Raw genomic sequence first — 18968 nt, forward strand, 5'->3', positions numbered from 1 at the left:
TGATATCCATATCAATTTTCTTAAGATGCGCTTTCAGTGTGTCTTCGTAGAATTTCCTATGACCACCATGGGATCTCTGACCACCATGGGTGAGCTGAGAATAGAGGACTTGTTTTGGGAGGTGAGTCTGGCTCCTCACACAAAGTCTGGCCCAGCAAAGTTGGTGCAGGAGGATCATTGCTTCAATGCTAGTGACCTTGGCTTCAGCAAGGATGCTGGCAATATTGCAGCGATCTTGCCACTTGACGCAAAGGATCTTCCGGAGGCATCGTTGGTGATACCTCGCCAGACTCTTTAGGTGCTGTCGATAGGTCACCCAGGTTTCATATCCATAGAGGAGTGTACGAACAATTGTCTCATAGACCTGGTGCCTTGTCATAGGTCACGGTCCGTGAAAACACATCGGAGCAATTTCCCAAAGGAAGCACTTGAGCACTGGATTCTGTGCTGGATCTCACTGTCGATTTTTGCATCTTGAGAAAGTTGGCTACTGAGGTAGCAAAAGTGCTCAACTGTCTCCAAAGTCTGTCCCTCGATGGTGATTTGTGGTGGGTCATGTGCAAGGCCTGAAGCAGGTTGATAGAACACTTTAGTTTTCTCAATATTGAGTGAGAGTCCTAGGCTCTGGTAAGCTTGTGCAAGAAAATCCAGTATGGGCTGAAGGACATTCTCAGTGTGCGCGAGGATGACACAATCGTCAGCATACTGCAGATCAGTAATGGACACCCTGAAGACTTTAGACTTTGAGCAGAGACGTCAAAGATTAAAGAGCCGCCCATCCATTATGTATTGAATGTCAACTCCATTGGGGGAGGTGATCTTTAACAAGGATCAAAATGACTGTTAAGTAGATGGAAAACAGGGTTAGGGCAACAACGCATCCTTGCTTAACCTCAGTTTTGATGACGAAAGGTTCCGTCTCAAGGCCATTACAGAGAACTGTGGCAGTCATTTGATCATAGAGAAGCCTTAGGACCTTAATAAATTTTGGAGGGCAGCCAAATCTGGCCGGCACCTTCTACAGGGCTTCGCAATTGACAGAGTCAAAGGTCTTTGTCAAATCGATGAAAGCCATGTACAGGTCCTGATTTTGCTCCCGAGATTTTTCCTGGATTTGATGGTCAATGAAGATCATGTCGGTTGTCCCGTGGGATGGTCTAAAACCGCACTGAGATTCCAGCAATATTTCCTCCGCAAGGGGAAGTAATTGGTTTAAGAGGGTACAGGCAAGAATTTTCCCTGCTGTAGATAGCAAGGCAATGCCGCAATAGTTTCTACACTCTGACTTATCTCCTTTCTTAAAGATTGTAACCATGTTGGCATTTCTCAAGTCTTCTGAAATCTTCTCATTATATCAGATATGGGGAAAAAAAAGTTTGTGGAGCTTCCCTACCAGTTCTTCACCTCCAAACTTGTAGACTTCAGCTGGTATACCACCTGGCCCTGCTGCCTTGTTGTTGTTAGTTTGCATATGGCTCATGTTACTTCTTCGAGGGCGGGGGGGCGGGTCAGCAAGAGATTCTCTTTCATGTCGTTGAGGTATAGATTTGATAGTGGCATCAGAGACTGTTGACTCACGGTTCAGTAGTAGCTCAAAATGCTCCTTCCATCTGGCTTTGATGGCTTTGCTGTCCTTAAAATACATTGACCCGACTTGCGCTTGGCATGGTGTGGGCCATGGGAACATGGGCCATAAATGGCTCTTATTGCATGGAAAAAACCTCTTCATGTATGTTTATCAACATAGAGCTCTATCTCCTTGGCCTTTTCTCGCCACCCCTTATTTTTGATGTCATGGATTTTCCTTTGGGCTTTAGCCTTGAGTTGCTTGTATGACTCTTCCTTCTGCTGGTGTGATATGTTGTTTTGCCACGTGCGATGAGCTTTTCTTTTCTGGGCAAGCAGGCTCTGAATCTCAGCATCATTCTCATCAAACCAATCTTGGTGATGGCGGGTGACATAGCGAATGGACTCAGCACATGCCGAGAGAAAGGCAGACTTTAATCCCTTCCAGAGATTTTCATTATGATCATCAATTGTAGGCATAGCGGTCCCCTCTTTGGGGACCATCACCTTGTTGTGGTGAAGGGGCTTGCGTGTTCCAATGATCCTCAGAGCTAAGTTGTCAGGAGCTTCGTGTTCCTGGTAGTGTTTCTCAAGGTGAACAGGCCTAAGGGGAGGTCCCAGACAAAGCAGGTCCATCCCCCAAGTCCTTAACGATGGATCAGGTGGAAGAGGGTTCTCTGATCTCAATGGCTGTGAAAGCAGATGAAGGCTGCAGCAAGTGGAGATCTCCAGTCATCTTGGACTTTCCTTGCCACTGGGTGTCAAAACTCCAACTTGTAATGATCATGTGGTCACTGTAGGTGCACCAGTTTCCCCACGTTAAAAGAAATGCGCAGGCTTCTACCATAGGAAATAATATTTTTCCAACCTTCCAAGCCCTGCGGCGAGGGACTAGTGGTGATGAGGACAGGATTAGTGAATCTGACAGTCCCACGAATCTGCATGTAGGCAGTGGTAGTTAGATGTTCGTCTGGCACCTGGACTGAGACGGGTGCAGTTCAGCAGCTACTATCGCAACTGAGCAGTCCTCTTTAGGATCCCCTCTTGTCAAAGCTGCTTCCCCACTCTGGAACTTTGAGTGCAGGAAGTGGGGGTCCGTAAGAATTCTAAAAATTAATACTGGCCACTTCAGGCTAGAATTAAACTCCCAAGGTTACAGCTTTTCTTTGACCTTGGATGGGTAGATGCTGCCACCAACCAAGTGCAAAAAAACCCCCTTTGAAAATCCAGGAAGGAGCACTTGGGAATTCCTTCCTGTGGGGTACTCTCAAGGCCCTACACCACCCCCTCTGGGGAAGAGCTGAGAAAGAAACTGGCAAGGTTCCCTCCCCACGCTGAACTCTGGGGTACAGATGTGGGGACCTGCATGAAAGACCCCATAAGCTTATTTCTACCAGCTTAGGTTAAAACTTTCCCAAGGCACAAATCCTTTCCTTGTCCTTGGACGGTAGTGTTGCCACCACCAAGTGATTTAGACAAAGATTCAGGAAAAGGGCCACTTGGAGTCCCTGTTTCCCCCAAAATATTCCCCCACGCCCCTTCAACCCCTTTCCTGGGGAGGCTTGAGGATAATATCCTCATCAATTGGTACAATGTGAGCACAGACCAAACCCCTGGGTTTTTAGGACACTGAAAATCAATCACGTTCTTAAAAGAAGAATTTTATTTTAAAAAAAAAAAGTAAAAGAATCACACCTTCAAAATCAGGATGGAAGGTAACTTTACAGGGTAAATACAAAGATTTAAAACACAGAGGATTCACGTCTAGGCTTAACTTCAAAGTTACAAAAAACAGGAATAAAACTCTCTCTTAGCATAGGGAAAATTCGCAAGCTAAAACGTTCGTGGTGTTGGTTTTGCTATTAGGAATAAGTTTGCCATTCAGCTTACAGAATTTCCTGTAGGAATCAATGAATGTCTTATGACTCTTCGTCTTGAGCTCAGCAACTCTCATATGCCCCAACACTTGATTCTATCGAGGATATCAAGGAACAATTCTATACAGATCTTGACAGAGTCTTGACCAACATTCCCAAGGAGGACAAGATCATTCTCCTTGGAGATTTTAACGCTAGAGTCGGACGGGAGTCAGATCTCTGGAATGGATCTGGAGTAGGAAAGGCTAACTCCAACGGCATCCTTCTCCTGAGCAAATGTGTAGAACATGGCCTGGTCATCATGAACACCCTTTTTAGACAAGGTGAGAAGTACAAGACCACCTGGAGACACCCTCGCTCCAGGCATTGGCACCTTCTTAACTATGTTCTTGTTAGAGCTCGAGATCGGAAGGATGTCCGCATCACGAGGGCAATGCATGGAACCAATGACTGTTGGATAGATCATCACCTTGTTGATCAATCATGAATTTCAAGATCACCTCAAGGCATCGCAAGCAGGCAAAATCAGTATGAAATAAATTCAACGTCAAGTCCCTTGAAGATATAGTGACTCGGGAGAAACTTCAGCAGTGTCTCCAAGAGAAGTTTGCCACAATATCAGTAGACCACAATGAATTGCAAACTGGCTCACAGACAGGTCTGAAAAAGTAGGGACTCATGAGGGTGCTTGCTTCTAGTGGGGTTCTGTAGGGATCGGTGGTAGACCTGATGCTACTCAACACTCTGATCAATGATCAGGAAGTAAATATAAAATTGCTGCAGATAAAATTTTCAGATGACACAAAGACTGGGGGAGTGGTAAATAATGGCTGGTCAAGTCATTGGTACTGAATGGTCTGGATCACTTGGTATGCTGGATCTATGGAAATAAAATACATTTTAATACAAATACAGAGTTGTACATCTAGGAAGAAGGAATGCAGGCCACACCCACAGAATTGGGGCCGGTATCCTGGGAAGCAGTGACTCTGAAAAGGATTTAGGGGTCATAGTGGCCAAACAACTCAACATGAGCTGCCAGTGTAATGCTGTGGCAAAAAGTGCTAATACGATCCTGGGATGTTGTGACATTGTATCGTCCTGCTCCTGTCTCTTGTCTAGCCACAAACCACTCAGAGACCCCTTCTGGTCAAACATCTTGTGCAATTTATTTACCGTGTACTTTCCATACCGCATTTACAAACTGGTGACGCTCTGTACTTACCATGGCATGCATTGCCTAGCTCACTCTGCCAAGGATGGGGGATACAGAAGGTATCTTCCCTCGAGACGCTCTTGGCTCTGACTCTCAGAAGCCTGCCGGTGTCTCTCTTTTCCCCAAGCACTTCCTTCCTGTGCCTTTCTACTCTCTGGGCTAATGAGCTGTAGCTCTCTCCAGCCCATCCCCAGTCTATCAGCTGGGCACAGCTTTGCCCAGAGGTTTACTCCAGAGTGACGCAGTGATCAGAGTGCTAGTACAGCTGCTGTTGGCCAGCACTCTGTCACAGTTGTATAAACAGGAGTAGCGAGTAGCAGGTGATTTTACCTCTGCATATGGCACTGGTGAGACGGAATTTGGAACGCTGCCATGGGTGGTGGGTATCATTGGCCAAGGGGGAGACTGCCTCCACCGGTGCTGCCGCAGCTGCCGGACCCCCAGTTGCAGGGTTTGGCGGCGAAGTTTTTGCTTTATTATGCCCCATGCAGGTTCTGGGGTGGCTGAGGAGGCACATACTGCCTCCTCAGCCACCCAGAAACCTGCATGGGGCATATCAAAAGCATCTTCTAACAGACACTTTTCCCCTGGGCAGGTTGGGTCCGGGGAGGGGAGGCACAGCTCAGCTTTGGCCAGACCGGGGCTCCTCTGAGCAGGGGGAGGCTCGGGGCTTCAGCCAGCCCTGGGCTCCTGCGGCTGGGGAGGGCAGGGGGATGGGGACTTGTGGCTCCAGCCATGGGGGGGGGGGGGGGCGGGGCGGGGGGGTCTTGGGGCTCCAGCTGTGGGGAGGGCGCAGGTGGAAGGGGCGGAGCTGGGGGCTAGCCTCCCCAAAGCAGGGCTCCACCCTACCGCCCATGAATGCTGCGTCCAGTTCTGGTACCCACATTTATAAAAAGATGTTGAAAAATTGGAGAGACTGCAGAAAAGAGACATAAAAATGATTGCAGGGCTGGAGAAAATGTGGTGTTCTTCAAGTGATGTCCCTGTGGGTGCTCCACTTCGGGTGTTAGTGCGTCCCTGCATCATTGATCGGAGAATTTCAGCAGCAGTGCCCGTCTGGGTCGTGCATGCACTGTTCCTGTCTCGTGGCACCGTCGGCGCCTCATCTAGCACGTGCAACCCGACCCCCTCAGTTCCTTCTCGAATGTCCTCAGCCAGAGACGGAGCTCCCAGTGGTGTCCTGACTAGCTTGTTACACGCTTATAGAAATAGTTAAAAGTTTATAGTTAGTTACTAGTTGGTTACTTATCCTTCCTTGTGTTAAAAAATATTATTTTTTATATTTCCCTCTCAGACCGTTAGGGTCTACACAGGGCCAACCAGCCCCAGTCAGCTATGCCTGGTTCACCAGGATTTAAACAATGCACATCATGCCCTGACGCTCTGTCTGTGTCAGATGGACATTCACTCTGCGTCCTCATGGTAGATGAAATTCAGTGTTGATAAATGCAAAGTAATTTACATTGGAAAACTATTAATATAAAATGATGGGTCTAAATTAGCTGTTACCACTCAGGAAAGAGATCTTGGAGTCATTGTGGATAGTTCTCTGAAAACATCCATTCAATGTGCAGCGGCAGTCAAAAAAGCGAACAGAATGTTAGGAATCATTAAGAAAGGGATAGATAATAAGACAGAAAATATCATATTGCCTCTTTATAAATCCATGGTACGCCCACATCTTGAATACTGCGTGTAGATGTGGTCGCCCAATCTCAAAAAAGATATATTGGACTTGGAAGAGGTTCAGAAGAGGGAAACAAAAATGATTAGGGGTATGGAATGGCTTCCGTATGAGGAGAGATTAATAAGACTGGGACTTTTCAGCTTGGAAAAGACGACTTGGGGGGAATATGATTGATGACTATAAAATTATGACTGGTGTGGAGAAAGTAAATAAGGAAGTGTTATTTACTCCTCCTCCTAACACAAAAACTAGGGGTCACCAAATGAAATTAATAGGCAGCAGGTTTAAAACAAACAAAAGGAAGTATGTCTCCACACTATGCACAGTCAATCTGTGGAACTCCTTGCCAGGGGATGTTGTGAAGGCCAAGACTATAACAGGGTTCAAAAAAGAACTAGATACATTCATGGAGGAAAGGTCCTTCAATGGCTATTAGCCAGGCTGGGCAGGGATGGTGTCCCTAGCCTCTGTTTGCCAGAAGCTGGGAATGGGTGACAGGGGATAGATCACTTGATGATTCTCTGTTCTGTTCATTCCCTCTGGGGCACCTGGCATTGGCCACTGTCGGAAGACAGGATACTGAGCTAGATGGACATTTGGTCTGACCCAGTATGGCTGTTGTTATGTTCTTATGCCTTGGTGAGTCGCGTATTCCCCCAAAATGCGCTCACTGCAGCATTCTGAAGGCCAGACGGGCACTGCTACTGAAACTCTCTGATTAACAGTGCAGGGACGCACCGACACCTGAGTTGGAGCACCCACAGAGAGACACATCTCAAAGAACCTGTTACGTTACTGCACAGGGTGAGTAACCTTCTCTTACAGTGACAGACTGAGGGCTTGTCTAAACCGAGAGTTAGTGCACAGAAAGCTGGGGTGTAAATATACAGCACAGTAGCTTGTTGTGCACTAACTGTCTGTGTGGATTCTGCTACTGTGCACTAGAAGTTCCATTGTGCTCTTTGATCTAATGCTGGACAGGAGACCAAAGCACGCGACAGGACTGTTCTGGCATGGCAGAAGGGTGCATGGCCAGTTAGTGCTGTGGCAAGGAAGTGCCACACACTAACTCTCCGTATAGGACAAGCCCCTAAAGGGCTCGGTCTGTTCACCTTGTCAAAAAGAGATGGCAAGGTGCCTTGACTCCAGTATCTAAATACCTTCCGGGGGAGACAATACGGGACATTAAAGGGCTCTTTAATCTAGTGGAAAAAGGCACACAAACATTTACGGCGGAAGTTGAAGCCGGACAAATTCACATTAGAAATAGTTTTTTACAGTGAGAGTAATTAACCCTTGAAACAAACTCCTAAGTGAAGTGGTGGATTCTCCAACTCTTGATGGCTTCAGATCCAGACTGGAGGCCTTTCTGGAAGGGATACTTTAGCCAAACACAAGTTATTGGGTTAAAAAGAGGGGGAAACTGGGTGAGATTCTCTGACCTGTGCTCCACAGGTGGTCAGAGCAGATGATCTAATGGTTCCTTTTGGTCTTAAACTCTATGAATCTGGGAGGTTATTTTGAGGAGAGCTGTATCTTAGGAGCCAACTGAACAAATGGCCCTAAATGTACACCACAATCTGTACCCCAGGCCCTCAACTGGCATACTAAGGGCTTGTCTACACACTGTTTTTGTACTGTTTTAACTTTATCAGTTTGAAACTTGTATAGTTAAAGTGGTACAGCCCTTCGTGTGGAGGCAGACTGTTATAAAGGTCCAACAGTGACTATTAGTCAGGAATGCAACCCCATGTTCTGAGTCTCCCTGACAGGGTACTGGGCTAGATGGACCTTTGGTCTGACCCAGTATGGACATTCTTATGTTCTTAAATCTTTATACTGTTATAGCTTCTTGCTGTGAATGTGGGGACTGTAAATACAAGGCACCTTTCTACCAGTTGATCTGTGTCCACACTAAGGATCATGCTGATTTAGCTATTTTGATAAAGAATCGCATCCCTAACCAAAATAGTGAAATAGTCTGACCTCCTTTGTCAGACTCCAGGTGAGAGTCCCCGCTTCCTTCCAGCAGCCAGCTCTGATCCTCCACCTCACATCCTCCCCCGGCCTTTGTTCTCCAGCTGGGGGATTTTGCTCAGCCTTTCTGCTGAGAGGTGGGGTCCCCACATCTGTACCCCAGAGTTCAGCGTGGGGAGGGAACCTTGCCAGTTTCTTTCTCAGCTCTTCCCCGGAGGGGGTGGTGTAGGGCCTTGAGAGGTGGGGAAATCTGTATCCCTCTGGGACATTGGCTGCTAGGTGTCACTGTCCTGGGGACTGGATTTGCCATTGTCTTCTCCAATGCTCCATTGCTATGGGGACCGAACCAGACCCAGATAGCTCGGTGACACCCACACCGACGTCTCCTGGCCTGCTCTGAGAGGCCTTTTCCACCCACTGGGTAATAACACGGCACATAGGGGAAACTGAGGCACATACTGGACTCATAAAAATATTACAGAACAGTCTCACTTCGTCACAGTAGACCAGGGCTACATTTCAAGCCTGTTTGAATGTGCCGGTTAATTTTATAGCACTTTAAAAAATGGACTGCTTGTTGGCTTTCACTAGCTGAGATAAACTCATGTCAGTTCCTTGTTGATCCTGCCTCTATTTTTTCCCTATCTGCAGGGCAAAAATACATTATAAGAGCCAGCAAATTTTTAAATGAGGTAATTTTGGTGGGGGCTGCATCTTAGGAACCTCTTGACCAACTGATCCCAACCTGGCATCACTAACTGTACTGGGATCCTTCGCTGGCACCATAACGTTCAGACCAATCTCTGTGTGCATGTGGATTGTGGAGCACTTTGAAAACTTGGCTGTAAACAGAAATCTCTGCAAGGGCTGCCTCATACTACGTTTCCAGCCCCATCCGAAGGTTTATGTCAGGAGCGTTGTCAAAGCTGAGAAAAGAGACTTTATTTGTATTTTCAGTGACCTCTGAGATTCAGGTTTATGTTTCAATTCCCTCAAGCTGTGGGGTGTAAGGTATGTCTCTGTCAACATGTTACCAGGGCATGTCCTGGCAGAGGTGCAGGGAGGTCATATGCCTGAGTGAGAGAGGTGCCATGGGGCATGTGCCCAGGGGATCCCTTCTCCATGCCAGTGCTGCTCTGGGGCTGCAGTCTCTGTTACCTGGGACTCCTGACTTCTGCCATGACTTTGTGGTTTTGTTCTTTGCCTCCTGGTAGGCTGTGTGCAGTTCCTTGAACAGCCCACTATGGCTTTTGTCCGGCTGAATGAGGCTGTCTTCCTGGAATCTGTCCTGGAGGTCCCAATTCCGGTCAGATTCATCTTTGTCCTGCTGGGACCCAGTCAGGCCAACGTCGATTACCACGAAATTGGACGGTCCATTTCTACCCTCATGTCTGACAAGGTGAGGCACTGGGTGTGCATTCCTGCTAGAGCATGGGGAATGGTGGTATGGTGGGACAGAGGTCAGACACAGGACAGGAAAGCTGCAGAGACACTGCACCAAGTCCCTTCTGGCCAGGGGTTAGGGACAGGGAGCGCTGGGGGGCACAGGTCTTATCAGAGAAGCCAAGCCTGGGACAGGGAGGATGGCCCAGTACAAAAGAAAATCTTTTTTACTAGGAGGGTGGTGAAGCACTGGAATGGGTTACCTACGGAGGTGGTGGAATCTCCTTCCTTAGAGGTGTTTAAGACCCGGCTTGACAAAGCCCTGGCTGGGATGATTTAGTTGGGGATTGGTCCTGCTTTTGAGCAGCGGGTTGGACTAGATGACTTCCTGAGGTCCCTTCCAATCCTGATATTCTATGATTCTGTGAAAGAGAGAGACCAGGACAGACATCAGTCTGGGACAGGAAGTGCTAAATTGGGAGGTGAACACAAAAGGAGAGATCCCCAGAACCTTCATTCCAAGGGCAGGAGTGAAGGGGTCCTCAGAGGCTGGCAGAGGAGAAGAGGTCATTGTGCTCAGTTTGTGTGTACTTCCAACATCCAGCGCAAGGCAGGAGGGAGAGTGCTCTGAAATGGCAGAGGAAGAATGAGAGGAGGGTTGATGCTTTTGTGTGTCAGTGCCCAATGCCTGGCACAGGGAACACGGACATCAAGAGCTAGAAGTGATAGTGACTGTTGCAGATTATTGTCTAACCTTAGATTCCAAGGACTGAATAGCGTGGCAGTGAAATTCATTCTCTGACAAGGAATGACAAAGGAGAGACAATTATAGGCGCCTGCTACAGACATCCAGGGTTGGAGGAGAGTGAGAATGAAACATTCCTGGACTAGCTTTCAGCGTCCTCTTGGCTGCAGGAGATTGTACATAGGAAACTTTATATCCCCAGCTGTTTGCTGGGTAACAAACCCAGCCAGATCGGCGTCAGCACAGACTCCTAGGCTGCATGGAGTGCAGCTTCACGATCCAGACGTCAGGAGTCCATCCAAAGAAGCCTGGGGGATCTGCTGGTTATTGCTCAAGAGGGACTGATTGGGACTGAGAGATTAAGAGGGAAACTTGAGTGATTGGAGGGGAGTTTGGCCGAATACCCTGCGCTCGGCACTAGACTGTTCATGCAGAGCGGGTGGCTCCTTGGCTTCTGAGGGCTCTCAGCTGAAAGACACCACAGAGTGAGGTGCATGGGCCTGATGGGCCGAGCTCTGGACTGGGAACCGGAGCCGTAATGTTCTAACCCTGGCTCTGCACTCACTTTATGGGTGGCTCTGGGCTGTCCAGTTCCCTCTCCCTCCACTTCTCTGCCAGTGACCTGGGGAGGATCGTAGTGACCTGGCACACAGGTGTGAGGATTAGCTAGTTGGTGTTGGTGCTGTGGTTTGGCCATGTCAAGCGCTGGGTATCAGAAGGCTGAAGGGCCAAGTTAGCCTTGCCAGGATCTGAAGCTGCAGCTCCATGGAGTCTGTAAGTTGCAGAGAGCTCAGCTGTCCCTGACCTCCTTAGAGGCTTCTAATTCCAGCCCAATTCCCCGTCCCTTTCTCTGCAGACATGCCCTGAAAGCGGTGTAGTACCTCAGCCATTTCACAGTCCTCGTTAAACTCCTCCTTCCGTTGTTAATGGGCCTGCTTTTTTCCTTGCACTACTGTCTCCCTGCTTTCTCTAAACTTCTCCTCTTCCTTTAAGCCTCCGGGCAGCAGAAACTTAGGCATGGTTTACACTTGAAAGTTAGGTCGACGTCACTATAGCTTGCATAGGTTCACATCCCTGAGCGCCGTAGCTATGACAAGCTAACCCCAGTGTAGATGCGGCTAGGTCAGTGGAGGAGTGCTTCCGTCGACCAAACTACCACAGCTCGGGGAGGTGGATAACCTACAGCAGGCCTGCACAACATGCGGCCCGGGGGCCACATGTGGCCCGCATGGGCTCATTGTGCGGCCCGCGTGGGTTGAGTAGATGGGCTCACTGTGCGGCCTGCGGGCGGAGGGGGGGGTGAGTAGACAAGCGGCAGGTGAGGGAGCGGGGCTGAGTAGGTGAGCGAGCGGGCAGTGGCAGGGAATGAGTAGGCGAGCCGGGAGGGTGGAGGGCTGAGGAGGCGAGTGGGCGGGCAATGGCGGGGGGTGAGTAGGCGAGCCGGGGCAAGGGTGCTGCGGAGGCGAGTGGTGAGTCGGTTGCTGACCTGTTCTACTGATCTGGTCTTGCTTCCATCCCCTCTCCCAGGGCCGGCTCCAGGCACCAGCAAAACAAGCAGGTGCTTGGGGCGGCACATTTCTAGGGGCGGCATTCTGGCGCCGGCCATCATAGGTGCCGACTCCGGGGCATGGGAAAAAAGTGCCCCTGCCGCCCCAGCTCGCCTCCGCTCCGCCTCCACCTGCTCCCCTGAGCGCGCCGCCACCACCGCTCCGCTTCTTCTCTCTCCCTACCAGGCTTGCTGCGCGCGAAACAGCTGTTTTGATTGAGGGCAATCCAGGCAGCGCTGTTCTCTTGTGCCTTAGTTACAGTGCTTTACAATTCCCAGCCTTTTCCCACAACACTGGTTTCCTCCCTATTAGTCTGTCAGTGCAGCAGAGTGCACAAGATGAGACTAGAGAGAACCATGCTTTTTTGTGTCACATCAAGAATTTGGATTCTGATCCAAGTGGACCAGCGATCTGATCTATTTATGCACCATCGATCCAATTTTTATACTCCATCCATCTCTGTGGTCCCTGAGTGCCTGACTCACCAGTCAACTGGATTCTGAACTAGAAGGAGCATCTCTTTGACTCCTGGTATTTAGAGACCATGGGGAAAAGTCCCTTAGAACAGCCTAAAACTACTCCATAACCCTGGTGTGACAGGAGCTATGATACTGGCTAGATGAGCACATTGTTCTGATACCAGGTGATAGGGATACCTAGCCAGCAGCCCCACTGGTCTGATCCAATACATGAAGGAGAAGAGATCCCAGGGGCGGCATGGAAAGGGGGGCAGGGATGCTGGAGCATGTGGGTCTGTTGGGCTGTGGCAGTAAGGCAGGTGCTGTGCTCCTGCAGCTGCAGAAGTAGTCTGGTGGTGTCTTTGGGTTGGTTGAGCCTCCTGTCTATCTTGCAGCTCTTCCACGAGGCTGCGTATATGGCTGACGACCGCCAGGACCTCCTCAATGCCATCAACGAATTCCTGGACTGCAGCATTGTCATCCCCCCATCAGAAGTGGAGGGGAAAGACTTGCTCAGGTCGATCGCTACCTTCCAGAAAGAGTTACTGAGGAAGAGGAAGGAGAGGGAGCAGAAGAAGTCCATGAAGGAAGGGGTTGTCCAGGAAGCTAAAGGTCTCTTCACTCTGTTTTGGCAGATAATGAATTTGCATCCAGTGTCTCCCTGTCTGCCCTGGGAGGCTGCAGTGGGGGTTGTGCCATGGGCACTGGCTGGGAGGCCTCTGTGCCTCCCCCGGCACAGGATAAAGCGAGGACAACTAGTGTGGGGTGAGCGGGGCTGAGTCCTGCAACAGAGATGGGGATGTGTGGGAGGACCCGGGGGGCAGAGCGCGGCCATGGGGATGTCAAGCCCAAGAGGGCAGAGCATGGCCATGGGGCGTGGGAAGCCCGGGGGGGCGGAGAGCGGCCATGGGGAGGGCAGCAGGCCCAGGGGGTGGAGCACAGCTGTGGGGGGAAGCCCAAGTTTCATGTGGGGTGTGTAGGGAGCCTGCCGAGCTTCCCCCCTGCTCACCTGATCTCTGGGAGGTGGCTGTGTGCCAGCATATGTCTCCAGGAGAGAGGGGTGGTTCTCGTTCCTACCTTCCCGTTGTAACCCCCGTACACCATGTCTCCCCAGAGCTGTGTGAAGTGAAGGCTGAGGAGGAAGAGGAGGGGGACGCTGAGGACGACCCATTGAGGCGAACCGGCATTTGTTTTGGAGGTCTGGTTCAGGACATAAAGCGCAGGTACCCCAAATATCTCAGTGACATCAGAGACGCCTTGCACAGCCAGTGCCTTGCAGCCGTTCTCTTCATCTACTTTGCTGCTCTCTCTCCTGCCATCACCTTCGGGGGACTCCTAGGTAATGGGCCTGCTTTCTGTCTGCTCTTTGCACAAACTAGCCCGGGCTGGGCTGGGCGCTGGCTCTGCCGTCTGAGATTCTGTGCCTGCACTGGCCTCAGGGCTCTGGCGCTGCTCGCTCAGAGGCTGTAGCTGTGCTACGCACATGGCTTGTACTCTCTCCCCGTAACTCGGCCTCTCCAGCTCCAGATCCATGTGTGGCTCTTTTCTGAGCACCCTGCAGGGTGTCTGAATGCAGGATTCTAAGGGTGGTCACAGCAAAGCTAGAGGGGTTCTACCCTCAAATGTGAGCCCCCCGCCCTGTGCAGGGCGATTATGTCTGTGCAGGGGGGAGGAGGGGACTCCCTGCCCGTGCATAGTGTATCCGCACCACAGTAACTGTATGGGGGACTGTGCTCTCCGCAGGGCTTCTTATCACATACACGTTGTTCTCTCGTAGGAGAGAAGACAGAGGGTCTCATGGGGGTCTCGGAGCTGATCATCTCCACCTCAGTTCTGGGGATCCTGTTCTCCCTGCTTGGAGCTCAGCCGCTCCTTGTCATTGGTTTCTCGGGGCCCCTTCTGGTATTTGAAGAAGCTTTTTTCAAGGTACTTGTAAGCCATCCTGTCACATGTTGCCCCACGCTTCCTCTGCCATTGTACTGTGCTTCGCTTGCTGTGGTTTGTCTGATCAGAGGGGCTAGCTGCACTCTTCTGATGCCGAAAGGGGTGACTCCTAAATGTTCCTGCAGACTGTCACCATACCACAGGTCACCCAGTGCTGGCCCTGCCTTCCTGCCTGTCCTTTCCAGCTCACACCAGTCAGTTCTGCCTCCTCTCACATGGTCCACTTCACTGAGTCTGTCTAGGATTGTGATTTTATTAATGCTTCACAGTGCTGTCCTAGCCAGCAGCCCTGATATAAGCTCCTGCCTGAACCAGGCCCTGATCTGCATTGCTGTGGTGAGTGCTTATACATGCAGCCCACACTCCTTTTCTCTGTCACTTTTTCTCCTCTTTCGGGTGAGGATTTTCCAGATTCAGTTAACTGTATCCCAGTGTAGCCTGCATCCCATGCAGTCCAGTCCAGTCTCTCTAGGAGAGCAGTAACAGCTCACTTAGCATCATTCTTCATTTCTGATGTGGCAGCAGGGGATTTCATATTGTGGTTATTTGTGCTGCCTCTTGCTTATCCCCGAGTTATGTTCAGGGAGGATCTATGCCAGTCAGTTTGGAGACGTCTCATTCTTGTACATCTTTACGTTGTGGACTGTGGAAAGAAAATGTCTTTCAGTGTCAAGTACAGTGGTTCTAGACACTCTTTTTTCCATATTTCCAGGGAGTCTGTCTCTCTTGGTTTTCAAGTGCTTTCTCTTATGCCTCTCTATTCCATGCAGAATATAAGGGCATCACCACTGTCTTCCATCTTTGCCAGTCTCCTGCTGCAGTCTTAGCTTCTTCCCATGTCATTTTGGGAGCTTTCCATTCTGCTTCTGTTGTGTGTTTGCATGTTATCCTTGGTCTCTCTTGTTACCTCTCGCCCTGGGGCTCCATGTCTTGTCCTGTTGTTCAGGTCTTTTCTCCACATGTGTCCTAGCCAGCTCCATTTTTGTTCCATAACTTCCTGTCCTATTGGTTTCTGTTTCATCCTCTTTCGGAGTTCCTTGTTTGTAATTTTTTTCTGGCCATCTGGTATTGAGCATTTGTCTAAGGCAGCTGTTTATGAAAAATGGGAATTTTGATAGAAAGGTCGAAATAAGTCTCCAAGTTTCAACATCACTTTGTAAGACCAGCTTTACAATTGTATTAAATATCTGAAGTTTAGTTTGGAGGGCAAGATTTCAGTTTTTCCAGGTTGGCTTTAGAGTTACAAAACATGTCTGGCTTTTGCTATTCCAGCTTTAATGTCCTCATCTGTTCCACCTGTTGTACTTACAGTGCTACCAAGATATGTGAAACTCTTATCAGAACTCTTTTATGTCAGTCCCAGAAAGTGTTATTAGTGTGTCTTGTTATGTGTTGATTCTCATGGTTTTAGTTTTCGCTGTGTTGATCTTCAACCCTGCTAACTGTGCATAGGCCTGGAGATAATACATTTTGGCTTGCATGTCTCTAGGGCATGGAATAGCAAGTTGATGTCCTCTACAAAGTCAAGGTCCTCTAACTTCTGTATGACAATCCATTGCATAGGTGCCGACTCTGTGGGTGCTCCAGCCCTGGAGCACCCACAGGGAAAAATTGGGTGGGCCAAGCTCCCCTCCCCACCCCTCTGCCTCACCTCACCTCCGCCTCTACCGCTGAGCACACTGTGTCCCCACTTCTCCCCCAGCTCCCAGCTGTTTCGCAGCGTAACAAGCTCTGGGAGGGACGGGGGAGGAATGGGAACACGGCTTGCTCGGGGAAGAGGCGGGACCAGGGCAGGGATTTGGGGAAGGGGTTGGAAGGGGGGGGGGGCAGGGGTGGAGTCGGGGGGGGGCCTGGGGCAGGGGTGGGTTGAGCCCCCACCGGCGCCAGCAGAAGTTGGCGCCTATGCTCCATTGTATGCCCCTTAGTTGTTCTATAGACTTTCTTATTACCCAATCCACTATCAGTAGAAAGATCTTGGGTGCCATAAGACATCTTTGTCTGATGCCCATAGTAATCTCGAATGGCTGAGTCAGTTATGTATTACTTGACATGTCATATTTTCATAAAAGCTCCTTATGAAAATTTCTGAGGATTCCATTGTAGCATAGCAACTTCCATAACCCTATTCTATCCACTGTATCCATGGCTTTTTGGAAATCCATACAATTAGTATAAAGTGGTGACTGCCATTTGATTGACATTTCTGTGGTGATCCGTAGTGTTTATTATGATTACATTACTAGTTTGTGGTTGTGGATTTTGTAATGGGTGAAAGCCTGTCGGAGTTCTTTGCTTCTTCCTAGAGAGCAGCACAATCTCTAGCATCAAGCGTTTGTGATTTGTTCCTCCCCATGTGTAGTGTTCTCTGGGCTTGAGTGGGATTGTCTATACTGTTGTTCCTGGCATTAGTAGCCAGGCTTGCGTAGGAGTGAAGCATGTTTATGGTTTGGGGCTGGAGCGTGTTACGCTTTGACTGAGGTGGTATCCGAAGCACAGTGTCCTGTGCATTGACTAGCAGAGGGAGTTTTTCTAGGTCTGTTCAGCTGCTGTTGGTTGGGAAAGTTCCTTTGTATACCTACAGCGGGGCTTGTTGGGCGTTTGTCTGACGGGGATGTAGTCTGCCTTACAGCTGAACCCCGGCATGCGGACTGGTCTCTCCTCGGGGTGCTGGTGACTAGACTGAGCAGGACTTTTCCTGGGGAGCTGTGTTGGTGTCATGATTTATTTGTAGCATGGGAGCAGGGCAGAGGGGATGTGCAATGCACAGTGTGCCCTTGGATGCACCCTAGTAACTAACACTACAGTCTGAGCAGGACAGGCCCAGTGAAACAACAGATACTAAGTCTGTGACTTTATTCAGCAAATGAAGCATTTCCTGTTCCCTCCACCCCTACCATAACCCCTTCCCTGCCAGGCTACATGGAAAATTGTACACACGCCATCCCAGAAATTGATAAAGAACCATGTAGAATGGGAGAGGGAAGGAGGGGGTCTGGGAGAGCAGAGGGGAGAGGCTGTCCCATGGGCCGTGTTTAACCCTTCATTTTCCTATTTCAGTTCTGCCAGAGCCAAGGCATCGAGTACCTGACGGGCAGAGTGTGGATTGGTCTGTGGCTCATCGTCTTCATCTTCATCATTGTGGCAGCTGAAGGCAGCTTCCTGGTGCGATACATCTCGCCCTTCACACAGGAGATCTTTGCCTTCCTCATCTCCCTCATCTTCATCTACGAAACCTTCTATAAACTCTACAAGGTGAACTGTCCCCAGGGAGAGGTGCTAGTGTCCGCCCAGCTGTCTGATCTAGCACCTGCCACCGTAGTGTCCACGTGCCTCCCACAATCGATAGAGAGAACAATAGCAACAGCATCTCTGATGCAGGGCCAGGGTGCCGTAGCATTTCTGGCTGGGCCTGTGAAACAATTCTTTGCCACCTCTCAAGCCCCCAAACACGAGTGCCCCCTGTGTGCTGTAACCACGTTGCTGTGCACAGGTATTGGGTGGAGCATAGCGGGACACACGCCAAACCACCTCTCCCTTCCCCTGCAGCAGTACCTTGACACATAACTAGTTTTTTCTTTTCTTTTCTTCCTCAACCTCCCTGGTGCGGGTAGATTGTGAGATGAGCTATTTGGGAAGTGCAGTGATGGGCTTGACAACACACAGGGCTGTGCTCACACTTGATTGTCGTGAATGCATCCTCTGCTTGTCTCCCCTGTCCAGGTCTTTGCAGAGCATCCTTTGCTGAAGTTTTACCCGCCGAGTTTGCAGACTGGTTTGAATGCCAGCGTGTTCTCTCCTGATGCCATGTCTCTGGGAACCAGGATGCAGCCCAATACTGCCCTCCTCTCACTCATCCTCATGCTGGGCACCTTCTTCATCGCTTTCTTTATGCGCAAGTTCAAGAACAGCCGTTTCTTAGGAGGCAAGGTAAGCGGCTGAGCTGTGACCCAGCGGCCCCATCCTGTGGCCCTTTCATCCACCATGCATCCCTTCTGGCTGCACACTTCTGCCCTCTGTGGCACCCACATTATCTATTCTAGCATGTCTGAACCTGGTGCCCTGTCCTGGCTCACATGGTCTTACCAGGCCTATGTGGGCAAAGGGCTGTCTGTGCTGATAGGAAGCTGCCTGAAGAGAGAGCTGGCACCCTGGTTTGTTGTCTCTCTCCAGGTGAGTCTGCCATCAGGGACCGCCCCCGTCAAATAAACACCAACAGTCCTCTGAATGCCATTGGAGAGGGCAGGCTCCCTTGGCATAAGGCCAAGGCCATAGATAAGACCTGGCTGCTGCTGACACTTCTCTGTCCTACCCACATCTGCCCCAGGGTATCTTCAGATGGAGGGATCCAGCAGCCCAAACGCTGCTTGGGCCTAAACACTTCAGGCCCTCAGCAGGGCTTCTCTGGCTGGATCCAGAGTCAAGGGTCTGCTAAACTGCAGCTTTACAGCCTTAGGGACTGGGGGGTATATGAGTCTCCATAGGTCAGGCTAATCTTAGGGGACTGGATTCCAGTATGTCAGTGACCTGGCATGGAAGGAGGGATAAACTTAATGTTCTTCTTCGAGTGC

At 49.9% G+C, this 18968-nt stretch overlaps 1 protein-coding gene across 8 annotated transcripts in view; it reads left to right on the forward strand.

The window, feature by feature from the left end:
- LOC117884963 (anion exchange protein 3-like) overlaps positions 1 to 18363 on the forward strand; it is a 62228-nt gene extending 43865 nt beyond the window's left edge. For 7 of the 8 annotated variants that reach the window (XM_034786028.1, XM_034786029.1, XM_034786027.1 and 4 more), the window contains 6 exons: positions 9538 to 9722; positions 12852 to 13068; positions 13571 to 13795; positions 14234 to 14382; positions 17458 to 17652; positions 18121 to 18363. In XM_034786028.1, coding sequence (XP_034641919.1) covers positions 9538 to 9722; positions 12852 to 13068; positions 13571 to 13795; positions 14234 to 14382; positions 17458 to 17652; positions 18121 to 18339 — 1190 coding nt within the window. In that variant the 3' untranslated portion in view covers positions 18340 to 18363. Of the gene's footprint in view, positions 1 to 9537; positions 9723 to 12851; positions 13069 to 13570; positions 13796 to 14233; positions 14383 to 17457; positions 17653 to 18120 lie in introns of those variants that run through there. The other variant, XM_034786031.1, reaches the window with a different exon arrangement.
- The last annotated feature ends 605 nt before the right edge of the window (positions 18364 to 18968 follow it).

The sequence above is a fragment of the Trachemys scripta genome, chromosome 11 (assembly GCF_013100865.1).
Source record: "Trachemys scripta elegans isolate TJP31775 chromosome 11, CAS_Tse_1.0, whole genome shotgun sequence".
In the NCBI taxonomy this organism is placed as follows: Eukaryota; Metazoa; Chordata; order Testudines; family Emydidae; genus Trachemys; species Trachemys scripta.